The sequence below is a fragment of the Urocitellus parryii genome, chromosome 7, assembly GCF_045843805.1.
Source record: "Urocitellus parryii isolate mUroPar1 chromosome 7, mUroPar1.hap1, whole genome shotgun sequence".
NCBI classification, from domain to species: Eukaryota; Metazoa; Chordata; class Mammalia; order Rodentia; family Sciuridae; genus Urocitellus; species Urocitellus parryii.
In genome coordinates, this window is record NC_135537.1 from 147,329,070 (window position 1) to 147,350,281 (window position 21,212).

At 40.3% G+C, this 21,212-nt stretch overlaps 1 protein-coding gene and 1 pseudogene across 1 annotated transcript; both read right to left on the reverse strand.

Annotated features, from left to right (window-relative positions):
* Positions 1-1,996: 1,996 nt before the first annotated feature.
* On the reverse strand, positions 1,997-2,485 carry LOC113175903 (succinate dehydrogenase [ubiquinone] cytochrome b small subunit, mitochondrial-like; annotated as a pseudogene).
* Positions 2,486-11,039: 8,554 nt separating this feature from the next.
* LOC144255902 (C-C motif chemokine 3-like 1) lies at positions 11,040-12,318 on the reverse strand. The gene is made up of 3 exons (XM_077800988.1): positions 12,243-12,318; positions 11,470-11,584; positions 11,040-11,130 (listed from the first exon to the last, which is right to left on the reverse strand). Exons 1-3 carry the CDS (start codon positions 12,316-12,318, stop codon positions 11,040-11,042), a joined length of 282 nt encoding a protein of 93 aa, XP_077657114.1.
* Positions 12,319-21,212: the final 8,894 nt, after the last annotated feature.

Here is a 21,212-nt window from a genome sequence, read left to right on the forward strand (position 1 = left end):
GAGCAAATAAGCCAGTTACTTCTGACCAGTGATAAAGTCAGAAGAAAGGAGGTGAAGATGGCACTCTTCAGGGGTAAGGAACTGGGGGTGAGGGGAACTGGAAGGAAGCTGGAGAATTCTTGGGTCACCGTTTTCCACCCTCTACTTCTTTTTCTGCTTTCATCTAGGGTTGGTCTCTATCTCCCGCTGCAGAAAACACCACTAATTGAGCAGTCCGCCTCTCATTCCAGTTCTACTGGGGGAACTTTAAAAAGAGACTTGTTTTCCCAGCAAGAGATCCACTTTGTAAATCTTCTGTGAATGGGAACTGGGGTGAGTTGGTGACTCAGCTGATCACTGGGAAGAAAGTGTAGCTGGATTCTGCCTCTTCTTGAAACTTGTTCCATTTTCCCATTTCCCTGATAGGGCAAGATCCAACCCTACCATGAGGTATAGAGAATATAGAAAGTTTTTGGAAAAGAAAGAAAGAAAAAAGATGCCTGAACAGAAAACCCAGGGCATTTTGAAAATTCCTTGGGAAGTTCTGTTTCCCTTGAGGACATCCATTCACTTGGTCACATCTGACCCAAGCCAGACAGTGGGGGAACTACAAAAGGTAGACTCATGGGAGGGGACCTGGAACAGAGGGGATGGTGAGTAAAGAGGACATCCAGGGCTCAAGAGTGCAGGAAGAATGAGGTGGGGCCGGGCACTCTGTCACCAGCCTCCTCCTGTGGTCCAAGCCGTGTCCTCTTCTTTTAATAGATAAGCCCAGGGCCCTGGGTAATGGAGACAGGGGTGGCAGTAGAGGAAGTTATTAAGCACAGTGTTGTCTTGTTGACTTGCACATGCAAGGAGGGTCTTGGGTAACCACAGGGCCCACGGTATTTGCAAGAACAGTTCAAGTGCTCACTTGCTTTGGGGCTGTTTATGGGGAAGTGGTTTCCCCACCGAGAAGAGGTGAGATATTGGTGTCATCCCAGGACCACACTTAGCTCATTCCTTCTCACTAAAGCTCAGTAGTCATAGTTTCCCCTGGCAGAGCAGAAACTTCTGTGCTAGTCAACAGTTGTTCCAACTGCTCAGATGTGAACGTGTTGCGATGCCACTGAGTCCTGGGCAACAGGAGCCAAATGCAACCACACCCAGGTGGGCAGAGCTGCATTATGAAGCCCGGATGGTGGGAGTGAGGGGAGTACATCATACATTTTTTTAGACATCTTCTTCTCTTTTTTTTAAAGAGTGGAGTACATTTTTATTATACAATATTTTATTTTTTTAAAAAAATTTCTTTTCATGGAATACATTTTCTTATTACCAATTCCCACAGTGGGAAAGTAATTTATTAGTTTTATATTTGTGGACAGATTATTTTAGGACAAGTAAAACACATTGGAGAATTACATCTGTTTGGAATTTGCAATATTCTGATATGTCTACAAGGAAGACTTCTTCTCTAACTTGAGCATCTCTATATTCAGAAGCTTTCCAATCTTTTCTTCCTAAGATACAGAAATCTGTAATTTGAGATTTTAGCATCTCCTATAAAGTTTCCCTAAGGACATAAAATCATCAGTAGCTGGTATCAACTGGACAGACAGAGAAGTTTCCAAAAGTAAACACCATCTAATTTTTTGCAAAGTCATGAATTAACAGTCTTTCCCTTTGTCCATTATTTCCAAGACAAATGCAGAAATGATCATATACTGATAACAATAAAGCTAAATTCTCTTTAAGAGACTGACAAAAGCAAAAGCTCATATGTAAAGTTTAATCATACTGTGAATCTCATGAACTTGAAGACAACCCCATTAACTCACTAGAATGCAGAACTGGGTCTCAGAATTTCTTGAACACATTTCCTCCCAAACCTCTTCCTCAACAATGAAATTCTAAAATAACCATGTGATTAGAAGAAGGTTTGCCCACCAATGAACTTTCTGTTATTTCCTCCTTATTGTGAGTTGAATGACAGAGCAGAGGCAGAGGCATACAATCAGTTCTAAAGTCAAAAAGGTCAAAGCTTCTACAGCATGGCAACAGCTTTGCAGATGCCCACATCATGATAGTTGAAATAACAAAGCCCAGCAAAGGTTAAAGATGAGAGTGCCAAAAGGCCTGCCTTGGCAGCTTTCTGTGATGCATCCCCATGAACATAATCAGTGACAACTTGTCCAAGGCCCCAGTGACTATGAAGAGTGAGGACTGCAGCCAAGGAGTAATCCGTTGCAGAGCAAGGATTCAAATATGCAGCTGGAAGCAGGCCCAAGAGCAAAACACTGACAACCCTCTCACTAGTCCAGTGAAGAGGTGCAGCCCTGGAACCAGAATGGAGGTTTGGTGACAGGTGAATGTGCTGTGTTCCAGTCCAACCTGGGGTAGGTCGGTCCTGGAGAAATGCTGAGATGTGAGCAGGTCTGACCAATGGGGTTTGGAGGAACAGAGCTCGGCCTCCTTGAGCACCACAGAGGACACCCAGACATCTGCTTCTTGAAGAGAGATTCATCAAACACCCCAACGTGCACTCACCAAAGGATATAAATATGTATTCAATTTGGGTGTTAATATGCATAAGGAACGCCAAAATATTCTTAGCCTTTGACCAAGAAAGTCCAGTTTCCTAGGGAAAGAAGTCTTATGCTTAAGAACATTTGATTTAAAATTTAAAATTAGATGTGATTTAAATGAGTTGCAAGATGAAAATGGCTAGGAAAATTATATTTTCACTTGATTGACTATTAGGCAGTCTTTATGACATGGGAAATACATAACTTTTAATGATATGTTTTATTTTATTTATTTATTTTTTAAAGAGAGAGTGAGAGAGAGAGGGGGACAGAGAGAGAGAGAGAATTTTTTTAATATTTATTTATTTTTTCTTAGTTCTCGGCGGACACAACATCTTCCTTTGTATGTGGTGCTGAGGATCGAACCCGGGCCGCACGCACACTAGGCGAGCGCGCTACCGCTTGAGCCACATCCCCAGCCCTTAATGATATGTTTTAAAAGCCCAAGATGTAAATTGAATTATTTTAATCAAGACCCACCCAGGATCTGGGGATATGTTCAATCCCACAAAATATCTTCTGTAGATGCTAGTCCCAGGAATGAGAGGGAATCAAAGCTGCAGGTGTGCTGTGTCCCTTCTTAGCTGCCCCTTTGCCTATCCAATACTGAAGGACTCCTCTTTCTTCCTCAACTTGGTTGAATCCTTGTTTTAAGCATCCCCTCATTTCCCCCTTCCACCTTCTGTGTGGATGGAGGAGGTGGGTGGCCAGTTCTGCCCCACTTGATATGCTCTAGAACCGGTGTGAAGCCCTACTTCCTGGTGGTGGCCTTGATAACATGAAAAGCTTAGTGTCTGTTTAGCTCAGATTTGGGTCATATATATTTACGGGGCAAAATAAAATACATGAGTTAGCCTTCTTAAAAACCAAGTAATTTGGGCGGTTGGAGGACTAACCAGGAGAGTGAAGGAGAAGAATTGTTCCTTACAAAGTGTTGCCACCCTTCATAGCTCAAGAAAAAGATCATCAACAAAAAAGATCATCAAGAAAAAGACAAAACACATTATAGTGAAGATTTTTTTTCCTGACCTGAATCTGTTCTCCATTTTTACTAATACCAGAAAAGCACACTTCCCTCCCTAATAATTCTCAAACTTTTAAGTTTTTGTGACATTCATTCAACCCACAGATCCAAGTATGTGCCCTGATTAACAAGCTATGAAACTCATCTTCATAACCACAGTGATCGGTTAGGAACTGGGTTGCTAAGTCAGTCAAATCTGAAAGAACCTAAATGCTTTTTTTTTTTTTTGCAACAGGAACATGAATTCACTTTTCCCTTTTATTTATTTATTTATTCATTCTGATTAGGTAGATATGACAGCGGAATGCACTTTGATTCATTGTACACAATTGCAGCACAACTTTTCATATCTCTGGTTGTGGGCTTGGGATATAGCTCAGTTGGTAGAGTGCTTGCCTTGCATGCACAAAGCCCTGGGTTTGATCCCCAGCACCAAAAAACAAAAACAACAACAACAAAAAAAACACAATTATTTCTCTGGTTGTACATGATGTAGCATCACACCCTATGTGCAGTCAAACAAATACCTAAGGTAATGTTGTTCATCTCATTCCACCATCTTCCCTGCCCCCCATGCACCCTCCTCAACCTCCCTCCCCTTTGCCCAATCAAAGTTCCTCTATTTTTCCCATGCCTCCCCCACTCCCCATTATGGATCAGCATCCACTTATCAGAGAGAACATTTGGCCTTTGATTTTGGGGGATTTGCTTACTTAGCATGATATTCTTCCACTCCATCCATTTCCCTGCAAATGCCATGATTTTATTCTCTTTTAATTCTGAGTAATATTCCATTGTGTTTATATACCACAGTTTCTTTATCCATTCATCTATTGAAGGGCATCTAGGTTGCTTCCATAGTTTAACTATTGTGAATTGAGCTTCTATGAACATTGATGTGGCTGCATCACTGTAGTACGCTGATTTTAAGTCCTTTGAGTGTAGACCAAGGATTGGGATAGTTGGGTCAAATGGTGGTTCCATTCCAAGTTTTCTAAGGAATCTCCATACTGCTTTCCAGATTGGTTGCACCAATTTGCAGTCCCACCAGCAGCATATGAGTGTGCCTTTTCCCCTACATCCTCACCAACATTTATTATTGTCTGTATTCTTGATGACTGCCATTCTGTCTGGCATGAGATAAAATCTCAGAGTAGTTTTGATTTGCATTTCTCATTACTAGAGATGTTGAAAGAGCAATTCTTCATGATTCACGTAACACTGGTAAGTGCTAGCAGCCACTCTGGGACTCTGACATGGAAGGATTATTATAATTGAATAAAAAAATGGTAAGATACCATGTCCCTGAAATGCCCCTTTCCATTGTCAAGAACCTAACCAAGTTAAGGGAACAATAAGACCGGGCCCAGACTGGAAGGTCCGGATAAATTCTATCTTGAAGGACAAAGACTTCCTCACATATATTGCAAACAAGGCACACCAGTAGTATCTGTGGAAGCTGTTTTCTTGCATGCATTCCAGCGTATCCTTCTGATGCTGGTCATATAAGACACAAAGTAAGCTAAGCTAATGACGTCTACTGCTTCTGTGGTCTGACTTACAAACTCTCTTTCCCTGTGGTAACTGGTATGGAATTGAGGGCATGGTGGCGAAGGTAAGTGCCTCTCTGCCAGCTGGCTGCCACTGGACAAGGTGTTGTGAGGGGCAAAGGAACTGTTTTCTTGTGAAACACTGTCAGGGACAGAGGTGCTATCTGTCCAGCCTATTGTCACTGGACTTTCTGGAGTAGCATTATGAGGGATGGAGGCGCTATTTAGCAAAACACCACGTGGGACAGAGGTGTTATCTGTCTAGCCTGTCACCACTGGCCCTGCCCCGTAAGCATTTTTCAGTAAACCTTCTGTCTCACACTCCACCTCCAGGTGTTTTCTTTGATCTCTTGGCACCCCAGCCCACTAGCACAACTGAGCTACTGAGAGCACAAAGGGAGACCCAGAAAGAGAAGACAACAGAAACTGTGGGATCCCATGGGGTTGCTGCATGCCCCCTTGCTTGGGGCCAGAGCCATATCTGTACCCTTCAGTTTTGGGGCCACAAGGTTCATTTACTCAAACCTTTGAATGAGATGTACTTGTTTGTGTTCCTCCTTGAAACTGTCAGTGCTCTAAGATACGCAGAGACCTGGACCTGTTCAGAGATACTGGTTCTGTTAAAAGTCACAGGCTCCGGCTGAAAGGTGGAATGGAAAATAGGAGGTCATCAAACAGGAGTGGCTTTGAAACTTTAGGGTGCATCAGAACCACCTGGAGGCTTTTTAGAAACTATACATTGTTGGGACACACTCCCTAAAGTCTGGAAGGTAACTTAGAACTTGCTTTTCTAGCATATTCCTTAGGTGATGGGCGTGCTGCTGTCTGGGCACTACTTTTTGAGAACTACCATCATTCTGTGGCATTGAAGCTGCTGGTTGAATCGTGACCTGTCATATTTTGGTGCTGAGGCTCTGTGCCAAATACCAAGGCTGCAGCATTAAGGAATTTTTTAGGGAAGATTCTAAATTTTGGAATTTAATAGCTGCTTCTTAACATTCACAAATAAGGTTCTTTAAGATAGAGTTTAGATTACTTTGAAATGGGCTCATCTGAAATCAGAAAAGGAAAATAATTCAGCTTTTCTGACACCGGCCTTTACAATCTGTTGACTGAGAACCCAGTAACCTGGCGACTTGCAGGGCTCTACATACAGAATTTTCTAGTCTAAGATAAAGTTTCTCTGAGCAGACCCAAGGAGGTGAAAGACATAGGGGATACACCTGGGGTCCAACTGCAGACCTGACTCACTCCTCACCCTTTCCTGTGGAATAATTATCTTCCTTACTTAAGATACACAATTAGCTCTTGATGAAGGTACAAGAAGGATGTAACTTTGGGCTTCAGGTCAAATATTCATGACCTCCATATACAGTCCCATACTCCATAGAGTGAGATATGGCTCCACAGGGCTCAGGATGGAGCTCCAAAGCTCTCCCCAGGGGCTTGGAGGTAGTGGCGACTACAGGACTGGGCTCTGTGCTAGAACATGCACATTCCCAATCCATGCTAAAATGCCAAACCTATGACTGGATACCCCTCTGCTTGCAGTTACCTAGCTCATGGATGGATCAGAAGCAAATACAGTAGAAACCTATTATCATTGAAAGGGAATCACATTGCCACACAAACCACAAGACCAGCCCCAAACAGTCATTGATTGCTCAACAACTAAGGAAAACCCCAGACTCCTAACCACCCACCTCCCACAGGAAGTAAACAGCCCCCAGGAAGCAGGTTCCTCTCAATGCACATCTCTGATGTCTCCATGGGGGACATTCCCCCAGGGAGGAGAGCTGCCAAGGTGCCTGAGCAGCTGACCAGGGATCTCAGTCCAGTCTTGACTCTGAAATGTCTGAGGAACTGGTTCCCTCCCTGTGCAGTTCCCTGCTCCTTTTGCCCTAACCGGGGTCTTTATTCTGTGTACTTCGTACAACACCTGACTTTAGGGAATGTTGGACACTGCTAAACTTCTCATACAGACATAGGTTTCTGGACCTCGAGAAATAGTTCAGTGCATTCAGAGATTTTTGTATGACCTCAATTTTTTTTTTCCTGAAAGAAGGTGACATCTTCACTGTGTCTATGGGAACAAATGCTGTACCTCCTGTTCTGCTGACAGCAACTCCACACTTACCAGGAGTGCAGACGATAATGGTGTAGGAGAGTGGGCCCCTCATAATGGAAGCAGACTGTGAAATGTGGCAAGGAAAGAGTTGTGTGTGTGTGTGTGTGTGTGTGTGTGTGTGAGAGAGAGAGAGAGAGAGAGAGAGAGAGAGAGAGAGAGAGAGAAGAGAAACGAAAGCCTCCATCATAAGACAGTGCTTTTGTCTTCATTCTCATTATATAAAAGCCATCATGGCATCAAATCTCCATAAGCCAGGTGCGCTCTGTCCTCTTGGAGTCAACTCAGGATCCCAACCAGAGAGTGGCTCCAACAGAGGGACTAGCACACATCAGATGGGAGGATAAGGTGAGACCAGAGAGATAAGTAATCCAACTTACTGAAAAATAAATAAAAATTTAGAAAAAATGTACTCTAAGCAACTACAGTTAGCTATTTGATGAGCATCTTATCCAAATACTTACCTAGATAAATATATATATATATATATATATATATATATATATGTGAATATTTAAAATAAAACATAAATAACATATATTTCTGTATCATATATGTAGAATGTATATGCATACAGTAGATGTAAGTGGGTACACCTTTTATACTTAATAGGATGGACACACTTCATAGACAGAAGTGTGTGCAGAATTGATAGCAGAATATTCCATGGATGGGCATCTTAATTTCCTTCTTTTTTAATCCCCTACTGATGTTTCCTTTTTTTTTTTTTTTAACTAGCCATGCTGCAAAAAAAATATCCTTGTGTCTACCTATTCCTATTCTTTGGCAGTGTTTCTATAAAATAGATTCCTGAAAATGGAATCAGGACAAACAGCAGTTTTTGTTTGTTTTTTTGTTTGTTGGTTTCTTCTTTGTAGTACTGGGGATTGAACCCAAGGCCTTAGTCAAGCTAGGCAAGAGCTGCATTCCCAACCCTAATATGTATGTTTTATATTTGCTAAGTAGTAGTGTTTTATTAAACCTCAAAGTACTTGATTAGTATGATTCTAAACAATTTTTGTTATACTAGGGATTGAACTCAGGGGAACTCTGTCACTGAGCCACATCCCCAGCCCTATCTTGTATTTTATTTAGAGACAGGGTTTCACTGAATTCCTTAAAGCCTTCCCATTGCTGAGTCTGGCTTTGAACTTGCGATTGTCCTACCTCAGATTCCCAAGATGCTGGAATTACAGGCATGTGTTACCATGCCTGGCTTCTAAACAATTTTAGATTCAAAAATCAGATTATTTTGAAAATGAAATAATTGTGACTTATAAAAATTAATACATGTTTGTTTTTTACACATCTTTTGAATTTCCTCTTCTAATGAAGAAAGGACCCTAGCTCAGTGTATATTTCTTGTACTTATAACTGCAACCCAAGTAATCCATCTGTTAAATAACTTACCTTTTATAGCAAACCTATAAACATAGTTCTTCTCCACATAGAGCCTGATTTCCACACCCACTCCCCACCAACGTTAGCCATTTATTTTGTGGAGTATGGTTTTTAGAGAAATAATATATGATAAACCTATAACCCCATGCAAATATACACCTATATTTGGGAAGGAGTGGTGAATCCTGTTACCTAAGTCAGTGTTCTTAGCCACTAACCTGCATGCAGCACTCCTGGTAAACTTGATGAAAACATCAGTTCTCAGGTTCCATCCAGAGCATTCTGGTGGGAGTGGCTTTTGAACTGTTGCCTGTGACTTGAGTATAGGTAGATGACACCTGGGGAAATCACTTGGGCAGTATTTAATAGCACCTAGTATGTAGTTAAATGAGGGTCTAGTTTGGGAACTCAGTTGTGCCATCTACATGCAGTGTGATCTTGGACAAGTTGCTTACCCTTCTCTAGCCCAGATTTACTTTTCTGTCTAATGGACATGTTAATAGTAGTACTTAAGCTATATTATTGCATTAGTAGGATTGAATGAATGATATATATAAAAAGCACATAGATTTGAATAAGCCTCAAAAACATTAGCAATTTCTTATTAACACAGCTTTATCATAAGTAATCACTACAAAATACTCTGCCTAATGGTATCTGAAGGATATGGAAATGACAACCCTCAAAACAGTGTGGACTGACAGGAGGGAGGGAGGAGGAAGCCATCATATTGATGACATTGATCCTTTCCCAATACATCCTTTCCCAGTTGCCAATGTCTGGGCTTGGCACAAGAATCATGAGCCACTCACAGCTTTGTAGATTCAAACAGCAATTCTTTATTCCCGAACTTACACTGGCCTCTACACAAACACGTTCTGGTGAAATCCCGTTCTGCCCGCCCAATTCACCTACCCCATGAGGCTTTTTTCCAAATCCCATTTGAATCTCACGATAACTCAATGGGAACAAGCAGCAGGAACACCCTAATCCCAGCAGCAATAATCTTCAACCTCCAACTTCCCTAAAACCCATATTGTCTTAAACCGGGAACATCCTAGACTTGTCTAAAACCGGGAACGCCTTAAACTCAAGGAGCAGGGAAACTTCCTCAAACCTGATCAGCTCTAAACCCGGATCCGCCCTGGTCTTTGAGGAAGGTCACCTTACTAAAGCATACATGCAATGTCCCATCGAATGTCCTCTAAGCAACATGGGGTACGCTGGCAAGGAAATTTTGATGCGTCATTCCTACTTGGCAATGGCCCTCAGCACCCAGTGACAAGACAATCCCTGGGAAGGAGATCTCCCCCCAAACCTAAAATGACAGTCTCTGGAAGAATATAAAACATTGATCCTTCCCCAAATAGATCTTTTCCCAATGACAGTACAATAGATCCTGGAGGGAAACAGATAAGAGCTGAACTCTGGACCCTCCGCCCTTGCCTTAGTACATACAAATTTCAAATTCTCACACCTGTTTCCTGAATGTCCAACTGATATGTTCTGATAAAGGCTTCAATGGTTAAGTCATCTCCCAGTGTGTAACCTGTATAAACCCGAACCTCCCCCATGATCAGGCCATTTTCCATCCAGGGAGTGAGCCCTCTGATGCCTGACTCTTCTACTACCTAAAGGCATAGCTGGTCCATGAAGTCTGCTGCCATACCAGTTATTTGTACTTTCACTATGGTGCTAAAAATCATTTTGGTTAATTTTGCTTATGGTATCCATTCAAGAAGGGAATTTTCCTAGAGCAGGTACATTAAGAATCATAAAATGTTTGTAGCTTGGAATATTCCAGAACTGCACCTCCCGTGTAGAGTGGGTTAACTACAGTAGCTCTGTTCTTCTCCCCAAGTCCCTCCATGTCACACCTTCCTATTATTTGCCCTTATTCCTCTTAACCAGTGATTCTGATTTTCTGGAAAACAAAAGCAAACTCCATGCCAGTTTTCTTTTAAAAAGTGCATCTTTATTATTTCACCAGGCTGGACACAGCTCAGAGCCCAAGGAGCCGCTATGTGTGGGTCAGTGCAAAAGGACCCACTCTATATCTGTCAGTTTGGTGGTTTTGATACCATGTCTGCCTAGAACAAGCCCATTACAGCCACTCAACTGTCACCAGTGTGAGCAAAGTGGGAGGGGAGGAGTGGCAAAGAATTTGTCTTGGGATATTTTGGAACAGTTACAAAATGAAATGAAAATAAAAATAAATTATAAAAATTAAATAATATAAATAAATAAAATCTAAGTTCAGCGTGAGGATGTTCAGCAACAACCAGCCACAGGAGAGGTAGCTATGGAGTCACAGGGATGCTTCCAAGACTCAAGCCCTCTGATCCCCACAGGGCCCACGGAGGTCACTGGGTTCCTTGCTGCCTCCAGGCCACTCAGGCATTCAGCTCCAGGTCAGTGATGTATTCCTGGACCCAGTTCTCACTGGGGTCAGCACACACCTCCCGGCCTCTCTTGGTTAGGAAGCTGTTGGGAGAAGCAGAGGATCAAACACTGAGGAATCCTACAGGGGATCTGGGGCCCATGGTGGTTCCTCCATCCCACCCCCTGCCCTGGGAAGCTCAGAGAGGCTCTGCCTATGTTACTCCAGAGAGTCTCTCCACCAACTCAAGAGTGTCTCAGGGTACCCTGCCACCTCCTTCTTCTTGTCCCTCCTCTCTGAGTTGGGGGTCCCACCTTCACGACCAATCAGGTCACATTTAAGAGCTGAATCCTACATATGTGGCCTGTCTAGGGTTGCTCTCCTGGCCTGTCTCTGTCCATGTGGGGCTGTCCTCAAGGGTGGGCAGGGGAAGTGGCACTTACATGACACCTGGCTGGGAGCACTGGCTGCTGGTCTCAAAATAGTCCTCTATGAATTTGCGTTGAATCTGCCGGGCCACGTAGGAGAAGCAGCAGGCCGTCGGGGTGTCTGCACCCACTGTGGAGAAAGGGACAGAATGAGTCCAGGTCATCATCCAGAAGGAAAGGTCACTAGCTGTCACATCCTCAGAGGCTGAGGAAGAGCCCTGCGCAGTGTGGGGACTGGAGACCAGGCCTCGGGAAGGCATTTGGGCATTTCTGCCTGGAAACCTCATGTCTCTGTCTTCCTTCTGTCTCTGTTCTCCTTGCTTCCTGACTCTTCTTTATCTGTGTGACTCAGAAAACCAAGCAGCCTATTCTCCTTTCTTCCTTCAGGGAATTCTGTTTGGTTCAAGATGTCACACCTCAGCAAAAAGAGAGGTCTGGACACCTATCTCAAGATCCAGTGGGCAGAGCTCCTGGGAGGCCTGGAGTGAGCTGGGGAATCGACCACATCACTGGGAAGGAAGTACCCAGGTCTGGATTCTACCTCTTGCAAACTCAGTGGTTTAGGGCTCCATTTTTCCCTGCCCCAACCCTGACTCTCAGGACTGGGGACAAGGAGAGCTAAGATCCCTTGTAAAGGTGAAAAGTCCTTAAGAGAAAGCTCAAGGTGCTTTGTAGCCCTTTAAGAAGTTTTCTCTTTTCTCATGGGTTCTGGAGACCACAAGAAAAGATTGATGTGGTATACCCAGGGACAGAGAGTGGGGACATTTGCCACAATAAGGTGGACTCACATGGTGCAGTGAAGACCTGATCGCAGAGAGCCATGGTGCAGAGGAAGACAGCAAGAGCAGCCGTGGAGACCTGCATGATGTTCAGTGGATGATGGAGTGTGGTCTCAAGTATCAGCAGAGCCAAGAAGGGCCTGGGTATTCCCTGTTGACTGTGTCCTTCTGGCATCTGAAGCCATCTGCCCTTCTCTTTATAGGCAGCCCTGGCGGATGGGGAAGTGGAATCTGGGGGTGCATGGGGAAAATTTTAAGCATAGCAATGTTGTCATGATGTTACCAAACTTGGGGTCCTTGGTGACCACAGGAACTCAGGATATCTAAGAATAGCATCTCTGAGCTGTAGATTTCAGCTCTAGACTCATGACTTGCTCTGTTTTTTGGGGGGGAAATGGTTTCCCTGTGAGAGAGAGGAGATGACTTTGTTTCCGCTCAAAGCTGCTATTAGCTGGTCCTTTCTCATAAGAACTTATTTATGGATGACCCCTCCAGTGCCGTTCCTTTTTACAGAACTGAAACTCAGTGCTTTCTCAGTCCCTGTAACCACGTGGGGTTGACAAGTGGATGGCAGCAATACCCCACGCCCCAAATCCTGGACCTTAATTAAGGAATCCCCGGCTAGAGGAATGGAAAGTATGATGTCACGTTTCATTTGTCCATTTATTGAACAGTCATAGAATGACTAGGGGACTCTGTCACAAACTCTAGTTGTGAATTATGAAGTTCCTTTAAGTTTGGGTGTCAATATGTCAGAAGACTAAAAATATTTATACCCACTAACCTAGGAAAAGTGTTTCTAGGAAAGAGTTCTACAGAAACAAGCCAGATATGGAGGTATCGTCAAACAAAAAAGACCCAGCATCATTTGTAATTTTCCTCTAGCAATTACAGTTAACTCTTTGATGTCCATCTTTTTGAATATTTACCTGTATAAATATATATGTATATAAGAAGTTTTAGGATTAAAAACAAAAATAACATGTATAGTTCTGTATCATATACATAGAGTGTATATGCATACAGTAGATGTAAGTGGGTACACCTTTTATACTTACTAGGATGGACACACTGCATAGACAGAGGTGTGTGCAGAATTCACAGCAGAATATTCCATGGATGGACATCTTAATTCCCTTTTTTTCTTATCCCCTACTGATATTTTTCTTTCTTTCTTTTTTTTTTAACTAGCTATACTGTAAAAAAAAAAATCATTGTGTCTATATATTCCTATTCTTTGGCAGTGTTTCTATAAAATAGATTCCTGAAAATGGAATCAGGTCAAACAGCAGTTTTTGTTTGTTTGTTTTTGTTTGTTTGTTGGTTTTTCTCTTTGTAGAACTGGGGATTGAATCCAAGGCCTCAGTCATGCTAGGCAAAAGCTCTACCACAGAGCTGCATTCCCAACCCTAGTATGTGTGGTTTAGTATTTGCTAAGTAGTAGTGTTTAAATAAACCTCAAAATGTTTGATTACTACGATTCACTTTTTTTTTTATACCAGGGATTGAATTCAGGGGCACTGTGTCACTGAGCCATATCCTCAGCTCTATTTTGTATTTTATTTAGAGACATGGTCTCACTGAATTCCTTAGTTCTTCACCATTGCTGAGTCTGGTTTTGAACTTGTAATCCTCCTGCCTCAGCTTCCTAAGACGAAGAATTACAGGCGTGCGCCACCATGCCTGGCTTCTAAACAATTTTGGATAAAAAAATCAGTTTATTCGGAAGATGAAATAATTGTGGCTCATGAAAATTAATACAGGTTTGATTTCTACACATCTTTTTGAATGTCCCCTTCTAATGAAGAAAGGACCCTGGCTCAGTGTATATTTCTTGTACTTATAACTACAACCCAAGTAATCCACCTGTTAAATTGTGGTGAGCCATTTCTGTGTACTGTGGCCGCCATTACAAGATGGCGCTGGTTTCCGCTGTAGTCTGTGACAAACAACTCCTTATCAGAATGAGTTGGCACGCTGTGACTTGGCACCCTATGAGAAAAGTCCACGTGGCAGTTGTGCATTGGGGCTTTATCTGCTTTATTAAGGCTGGGGCACACGGGAGTAGAGAGAGAAACAAGCTAAAAGACATGTCAAAACAAAGGCCTGAATAAACTGCTGAAAGAAGATTCCTGAGTTGCGTCTTCCTTGCGGGCAAGGGGTCGCAACATTAAATAACTTACCTTTCATGGCAAACCTATAAACAGAGTTCTGCTCCACATAGAGCCTGATTTCCACACCCACTCCCCACCAACTTTATCCATTTATTTGGTGGAGTATGGTTTTTAGAGAAATAATGTATGGTACACCTATTACCCCATGCAGATATACACCACATTTGGAAGGAGTGCTGAATCCTGTTACCTAAGTCAGTGTTCTTAGCCACTAACCTGCATGCAGCACTCCTGGTAAACTTGATGAAAACATCAGTTCTCAGGTTCCATCCAGAGCATTCTGGTGGGAGTGGCTTTTGAACTGTTGCCTGTGACTTGAGTATAGGTAGATCACACCTGGGGAAATCACTTAACCAGTGTTTAATAGCACACAGTATGTAGTTAAATGAGGGTCTAGTTTGGGAACTCAGTTGTGCCATCTACATGCAGTGTGATCTTGGACAAGTTGCTTACCCTTCTCGAGCCCAGATTTACTTTTCTGTCAAATGGGCATGTTAATAGTACTATGTAAGCTATAATATTGCATTAGTAGGATTCAATGGATGATATATAAGAAGCACATAGATTGGAGTAAGCCTCAAAAATGTTAGCAGTGTCTTATTAACAAAGCTTTATTTATCGTAAGTAATCACTACAGAATACTCTGCCTAATGGTATCTGAAGGATATGGAAATGACAACCCTCAAAACAGGAGGGAGGGAGGAGGAATCCATCACATTGATGACATTGATCCTTTCCCAATACATCCTTTCCCAGTGATAAGACAATCCCTGGGCAGGAGATCTCCCCCAAGCGTAAAATGACAGTCTCTGGAAGAATCCAAAACATTGATTCTTCCCCAGATAGATCTTTTCTCTGGGACAGTACAATAGATCCTGGAGGGAAAGAGATAAGTGCTGAATGCTGAACTCTAGACCCTCTATCCTTGCCTAGTAAATACAAATTTCAAATTCTCACAACCTGTTTCCTGAATGTCCAAATTGATATGTTCTGATAAAGTCTTCAATGGTTAAGTCATCTCCCAGTATGTAACCTATATAAACCTGTACCTTGACTTAAAGATAAGAATCATATGATCATCTCAATAGATGTAGAAAAAGCATTTGACAAAAAACAGCATCCCTTTATGTTCAAAAAACTAGAAAAACTAGGGATAACAGGAACATATCTCAAGATGGTAAAGGCTATCTACGCTAAGCATCAGGCCAACATCATTCTAAATGGAGAAAAATTTAAGGCATTTCCTCTAAAAACTGGAAAAGACAGGGATGCCCTCTTTTACCACTTATATTCAACATAGTTCTTGAAACACTGGCCAGTGCAATTAGACAGAGGAAAGAAATCAAAGGGATATGTATAGGGAAAGAAAAACTTAAATTAGCATTATTTGCTGATGATATGATTCTTCACCTAGAAGACCCCAAAAAACTTCACCAGAAAACTTCTAGAACTAGTAAATGAATTCAGCAAAGTAGCAGGATATAAAATCAACACACATAAATCAAACACATTTCTATATATCAGTGACAAAACCTCTGAGAAGGATATGAAGAAAACTACCCCATTCACAAAACCTCAAAAAAGAAAAAAAGATATCTGGGAATCAACGAAAGAGGTGAAAGATCTGTACAATGAAAACTACAGAACCCTAAAGAGAGAAATCAAAGAAGACCTTAGAAGTTGGAAAGATCTACCTTGCTCTTATTTATAGGCAGAAATAATATTAATAAAATGACCATACTTCCCAAAGCACTATACAGATTTAATGCAATTCCGATCAAAATCCCAATGGCTTTCCTCACAGAAATAGAAAAAGAATCATGAAATTCATCTGGAAAAATAAGAGACCCAGACTAGCTAAAGCAATCCTTAGTAGGAAGAGTGAAGCAGGTGGCATCACTATATCAGACCTTAAACTATTCTATAGAGCAATAGTAACAAAAACAGCATGGTACTGGCACCAAAACAGACTGTAGAGCAATGGTACAGAATAAAGGTCACAGAGACTAACCCATAAAATTACAATTATCTTATATTAGACAAAGGTGCCAAAAACATGCACTGGAGAAAAGATAGCCTCCTCAACAAACGGTCCTGGGGAAACTGGAAATCCATATGCAACAAAATGAAATTAAACCCCTATTTCTCACCATGCACAAAACTTAACTCAAAATGGATCAAGGACCTAGGAATTAAACCAGAGACTCTGCGTCTAATAGAAGAAAAAGTAGGCCCTAATCTTCATCATGTGGATTAGGCTCCAACTTCCTTAATAAGATTCCTATAGTACAAGAATTAAAACCAAGAATCAATAAATGGGGTGGAATCAAACTGAAAAGTTTCTTCTCAGCAAAATAAACAATCTGTGAGGTGAATAGAGAACATACATCCTGGGAGCAAATTTTTACCCCTCACACATCAAATAGAGCACTAATGTCTAGTGTATATAAAGAACTCAAAAAGCTAAGCACTGAAAAAACAAATAACCCAATCAACAAATGGGCCAAGGACCTGAACAGACACTTCTCAGAAGAGGATATACAATCACTCAACAAATATATGAAAAATACTCATCATCCCTAGCAATCAGAGAAATGCAAATCAAAACTCCTCTAAGATATCATCTCACTCCAGTCACAATGGCAGCTATTAGGAAGATAAACCACAATAAGTGTTGGCCAGGATGTGGGGAAAAAGGTACTCTCATACATCTCTGGTCGGACAGCAAATTGGTGAAGCCAATATGGAAAGCAGTATGAAGATTCCTTGGAAATCTGGGAAAGGAACCACCATTTGACCCAGCCATCCCTCTCCTTGGACTATACTCAAAGGACATAAAAACAGAATATTATAGGGACACAGCCACATCAATGTTTAGAGCAGCACAATTCACAATAGCTTGTATGCTCATGCACACAAACAGTTAAGTTTTGCTGTGCTTAGCAAAATAAAGAGTTTTGTGAGAAAGTATAAACTCTTTGAACTGTGTTATTGTTGCTGTCTTAAGAAGATAAAAGAATGTTCTGCCAAGTATAAAATTTATATATATATATATATATATGTGTGTGTGTGTGTGTGTGTGTGTGTGTGTGTGTTTGCCTGGGAATAACTAACCACAAGTTAATTGATAAGAAATACGGAGCACTGTGACCATAAACAAAGTTTTCCTGAGAATGTTTATCCATGCTTATAAGGATTAAGCTGCGGAAAGGATATTTTTTCTTTCCCTTTGTTTTAATTAACAATACTGTATAAAAGAAGGAGAGAAAAAAGTAAAGACGGTGCTCATTTTCTACTGAATGCGTGTGTGTGCATGTGTCTTTCTTAAGCATCTCTGCTGTACCAGGAATTACAGATTTTCAGCGGGTCTGACAGGTGGTGTCCCTGGGTGGGCAGCAGAGAGTCCCCTTACTGGCAAAGGTAAGTGAAAGGGAGAGGTACCATGGGATCAGAAATCTCAAGAAGTCAAATGCAACAATCAATTATGGCTTTGCTTAAGGAGCAAGGAATTGTAATTAATAAAAAAACAGCTTCTGCTTTTATGCATGCTATTTGAAAATGCATCTCCTTGGTTTTTGCACTCAGGGAATTTAATGGTTCCTGATTGGGAACACGCAAAAGAAGATTTGCAAGAATATTTAAGACAAAAGGGTCTGGACAGTTTACCTGTAGCTACTTTTTCTTTGTGGAAGTTGGTAAAAGGTGCACTTTTATCTCCAGATGTAAAAGTGCGTGAATTTTTACAGCAGTTGCGGGGAACTTGGATGGAGGGTCAGGACAGGGAATCAATAGTTTCAGTGAGTGAAAGTGATTCCTCAGATGATGAGGCCTCCGTTTATGATGCTTCTAAATTAAAAACAGAGGATCCACCACCTACAAAAGAGGAGTTAATCCTGTAAGTAAAAGGAGGGACTGAGGGACTCCCAGCAGTGGCCGAAGCCCTTTTTTGCTTCGGGGAACTCCCGCCTTCCTTCCCTGTACTGTAAGGATTATGCTACCTCTGTCTACTTAAAAAAAAAAAAAAAAAGAAAAAAGAAAAAGAGAGAAAGAAAAAGGGGACACTAAATGCAGTAAAGTCGCCACCGAGATCCTTGATTTTACATTTCTGGTTGCCCCTCTGTGAAAATATCTGGTCCCCTTGTGGGGACATCTATGGTGTCACTGATGTAGGAGTCATAATTAAATGGGAGTTGAAAACTTGGGGAGATTTTTCTCTTATCTGTTCTGTTTTAAAGGTTTCTGTTTGTCAGCCATAGTCTGGAGCTCTTTTCTGTCTGTCTGTCCTGTGTCTTTTTTTTTTTTTTTTTTTTTTTGGCTCTTTAAGACATGTGCAATAATGTGTTGATATTATAAATTGTTTCTTGGGAATTATCTTAGCTAAATGTGTGTCTAAAAGATGATGTTTTCTTATTACAATCTGAATGGGTTTTCGAGGCATTACACAATCTTGCAGTTAAAAGTTGGGTTTAGGTAATTGTTTAGTTTATGATTTCAGATAATTCATGCCAGAGAACTTAAATACTCAGGATGAAAAACTAAAGAACTCTACTTCCAAGTTGGCAAGTAACTTCCCAATCATTCAGTTTTTTCACCAGTTTTTAAATTGGGTAGCCTGAAAAAATGTCTCTGTGTGTACCAGTGCATTAATTTGGACAAGGATAGTAAATCATAATATGGTATCTGTTGACAAAACAAGATGTAAAGATATAAAATTTTGTAAATTGTGTCTTAAACTTGTATCATATTTTTCAACATTCAAACCTGAAAATTATGACTTATAGTTAAAATGCCTTAGGCATGAGGTGTCTGCTCAGAATAACAGTTTTCCCTGCTCCTTCCAGACCTCAGTCAGAACTGTTAAAATGCAAATGAAAGAAGCCTGTGAGCTCAGTAGGAGACTGATCTGAGGCCCAAGGATAAAGGAATAAAGGTGTCTTTTACCTGAACTCAAACTAGACTAAACCAAAAAGTAAATTGTATGGTATTTACTAATTACTGGCGGGTCATTTTTTCTAGGACTCTTGCTTTTTCTTAGATTCTGTATTTTTTTTTTTTTTTTTTTTAGCTCATGATTTGGATCCTACAAATTTAGGTTAATGTTTTTCTGATCAGTTCTATTTTTGACCAACTATGGAATTTTTAAAATATTGCAATAGAGATTTCACCCGCGAAAAGCTACAAGGCCTTTACTATTGTGTTATGTGTGCACACTTGTGTTTTGTGTTGTATGTCTATATGTCCATATGTCCATATATCATATATATGACATACAAATTAACATATATAAGGAGCACTCATAAAAATTTTTAAAAATGGATCAAAAGATCTTTAATTCACGTAATTAAAATGGTTCAATTTAAATTGGATAAACATAAAAATAAATGTCTTTAAATTTAAACTTATAAGTTTTTCTAGGTGTAAAAAAATAATAAAATATTAATGTCTATAAAATGTCTAATATGCCTTGGTTTTAGGACTTTTCCTTCAAAAAAATAACTAACACTGTTCAATATACTTATCTAATATTTTGATAAAATAAGTAAAGTAAATTTAATATGGGATTACTCATTCATAAATACTTTTGTTAGATACCTGATTGATTTACTAAGGTCTGTATAAGTTTGTTTTTACAATCAGATATGTGTTAAAAGACAAAAAAAAATCTCTTAAAACATAAGTTTACCCATAACATTGTGTTTATTAAGTTTTATTTTTTCTAGAATAAGCAACCATAAAAATTAAACAACTGGTTAAGTAGGAACTATTATTTTAGAGCATTGTACTGTCATTTCTTTAAAAGCTAAACTTGGTTAATATAAAAACATCAATGTAATTTCGATGCTATTAATGTGCTCATATCTTCCAGGTATACAAGTCTGTAAGGTAGAAGCTTTAAAAGAGCATTATATCAAGCTGGTGTTCTAAGGTTGTATGGTAATTTTAAGCTTAAAAAAACATATTGGGGATTTATTTACCTGTTATCAATCAGATATGTAAAGTTTTATATTACTTTTTACATTGGAAAACAATTTAGAATGTATTTTTAAGTTAATGAAAGCCTAATCTATGTAAAGGTTAATATTGTAAAGCACCAAGTATTTTGCTACCTTTCCACAAATGGTTAAAATTTTTCAACCTTTCTTTAATTCATGTTTTAAATGTGATATCATATGGTGTTAGCTAATGTTCATGTGACCTCATCGGAAACTAGAACTAACTATACCTACAAAATTTACTTCTGCTCAATTGGTAAAATTATTTGCTGTACAAGTTGTACTTCAAACATTTTCCAATGTATCTTTAAATATTTATACTGACAGCAAATATGTTGCTAATGCAATTCCACATCTTGAAATGGCTGCCCAGATTCCTGCCACTTCGGCTGCCTTTTCATTATTTCAAACAATACAAGTGCTCTTATGGAAAAGAACTCACAAACTTTTTATTCAACATATAAGAGGTCATTCAACTCTACAAGGACCACTTAGTGAGAAAAATGCTGCCACTGATTTAGCCTCCAAAATGTCTGCCTTTCTATCTATGGATCCCCAAACTTGACATTCTCAACTTCACCTTCATGCTTCTTCTTTAGCTCATCATTGTAAAATTCCTCATGAAGCAGCTTCTCAAATTATTCATGATTGCTCCCTCTGCTCCGCACGGATACACTCTCCTAATTTTGGCATTAATCCTAGAGGCCTTTTACTGGGTCATTTATGGCAAATGGATGTTACTCATTATCCTTCTTTTGGCAAATTAGTGTATATTCATGTGTCTATAGATAATTACTCTCATTTCATTTATG

What these genes read in the sequence shown, in the direction of transcription:
- LOC144255902 (XM_077800988.1), bottom strand. Translation starts at nt 12,318, where the DNA reads ATGCAGGTCTCCACGGCTGCTCTTGCTGTCTTCCTCTGCACCATGGCT. An exon ending in TCAGGTCTTCACTGCACCAT is followed by an intron (nt 11,585 to 12,242) that starts GTGAGTCCACCT and finishes CTTTCTCCACAG; the next exon opens with TGGGTGCAGACACCCCGACG. An exon ending in TGCTCCCAGCCAGGTGTCAT is followed by an intron (nt 11,131 to 11,469) that starts GTAAGTGCCACT and finishes TTCTCCCAACAG; the next exon opens with CTTCCTAACCAAGAGAGGCC.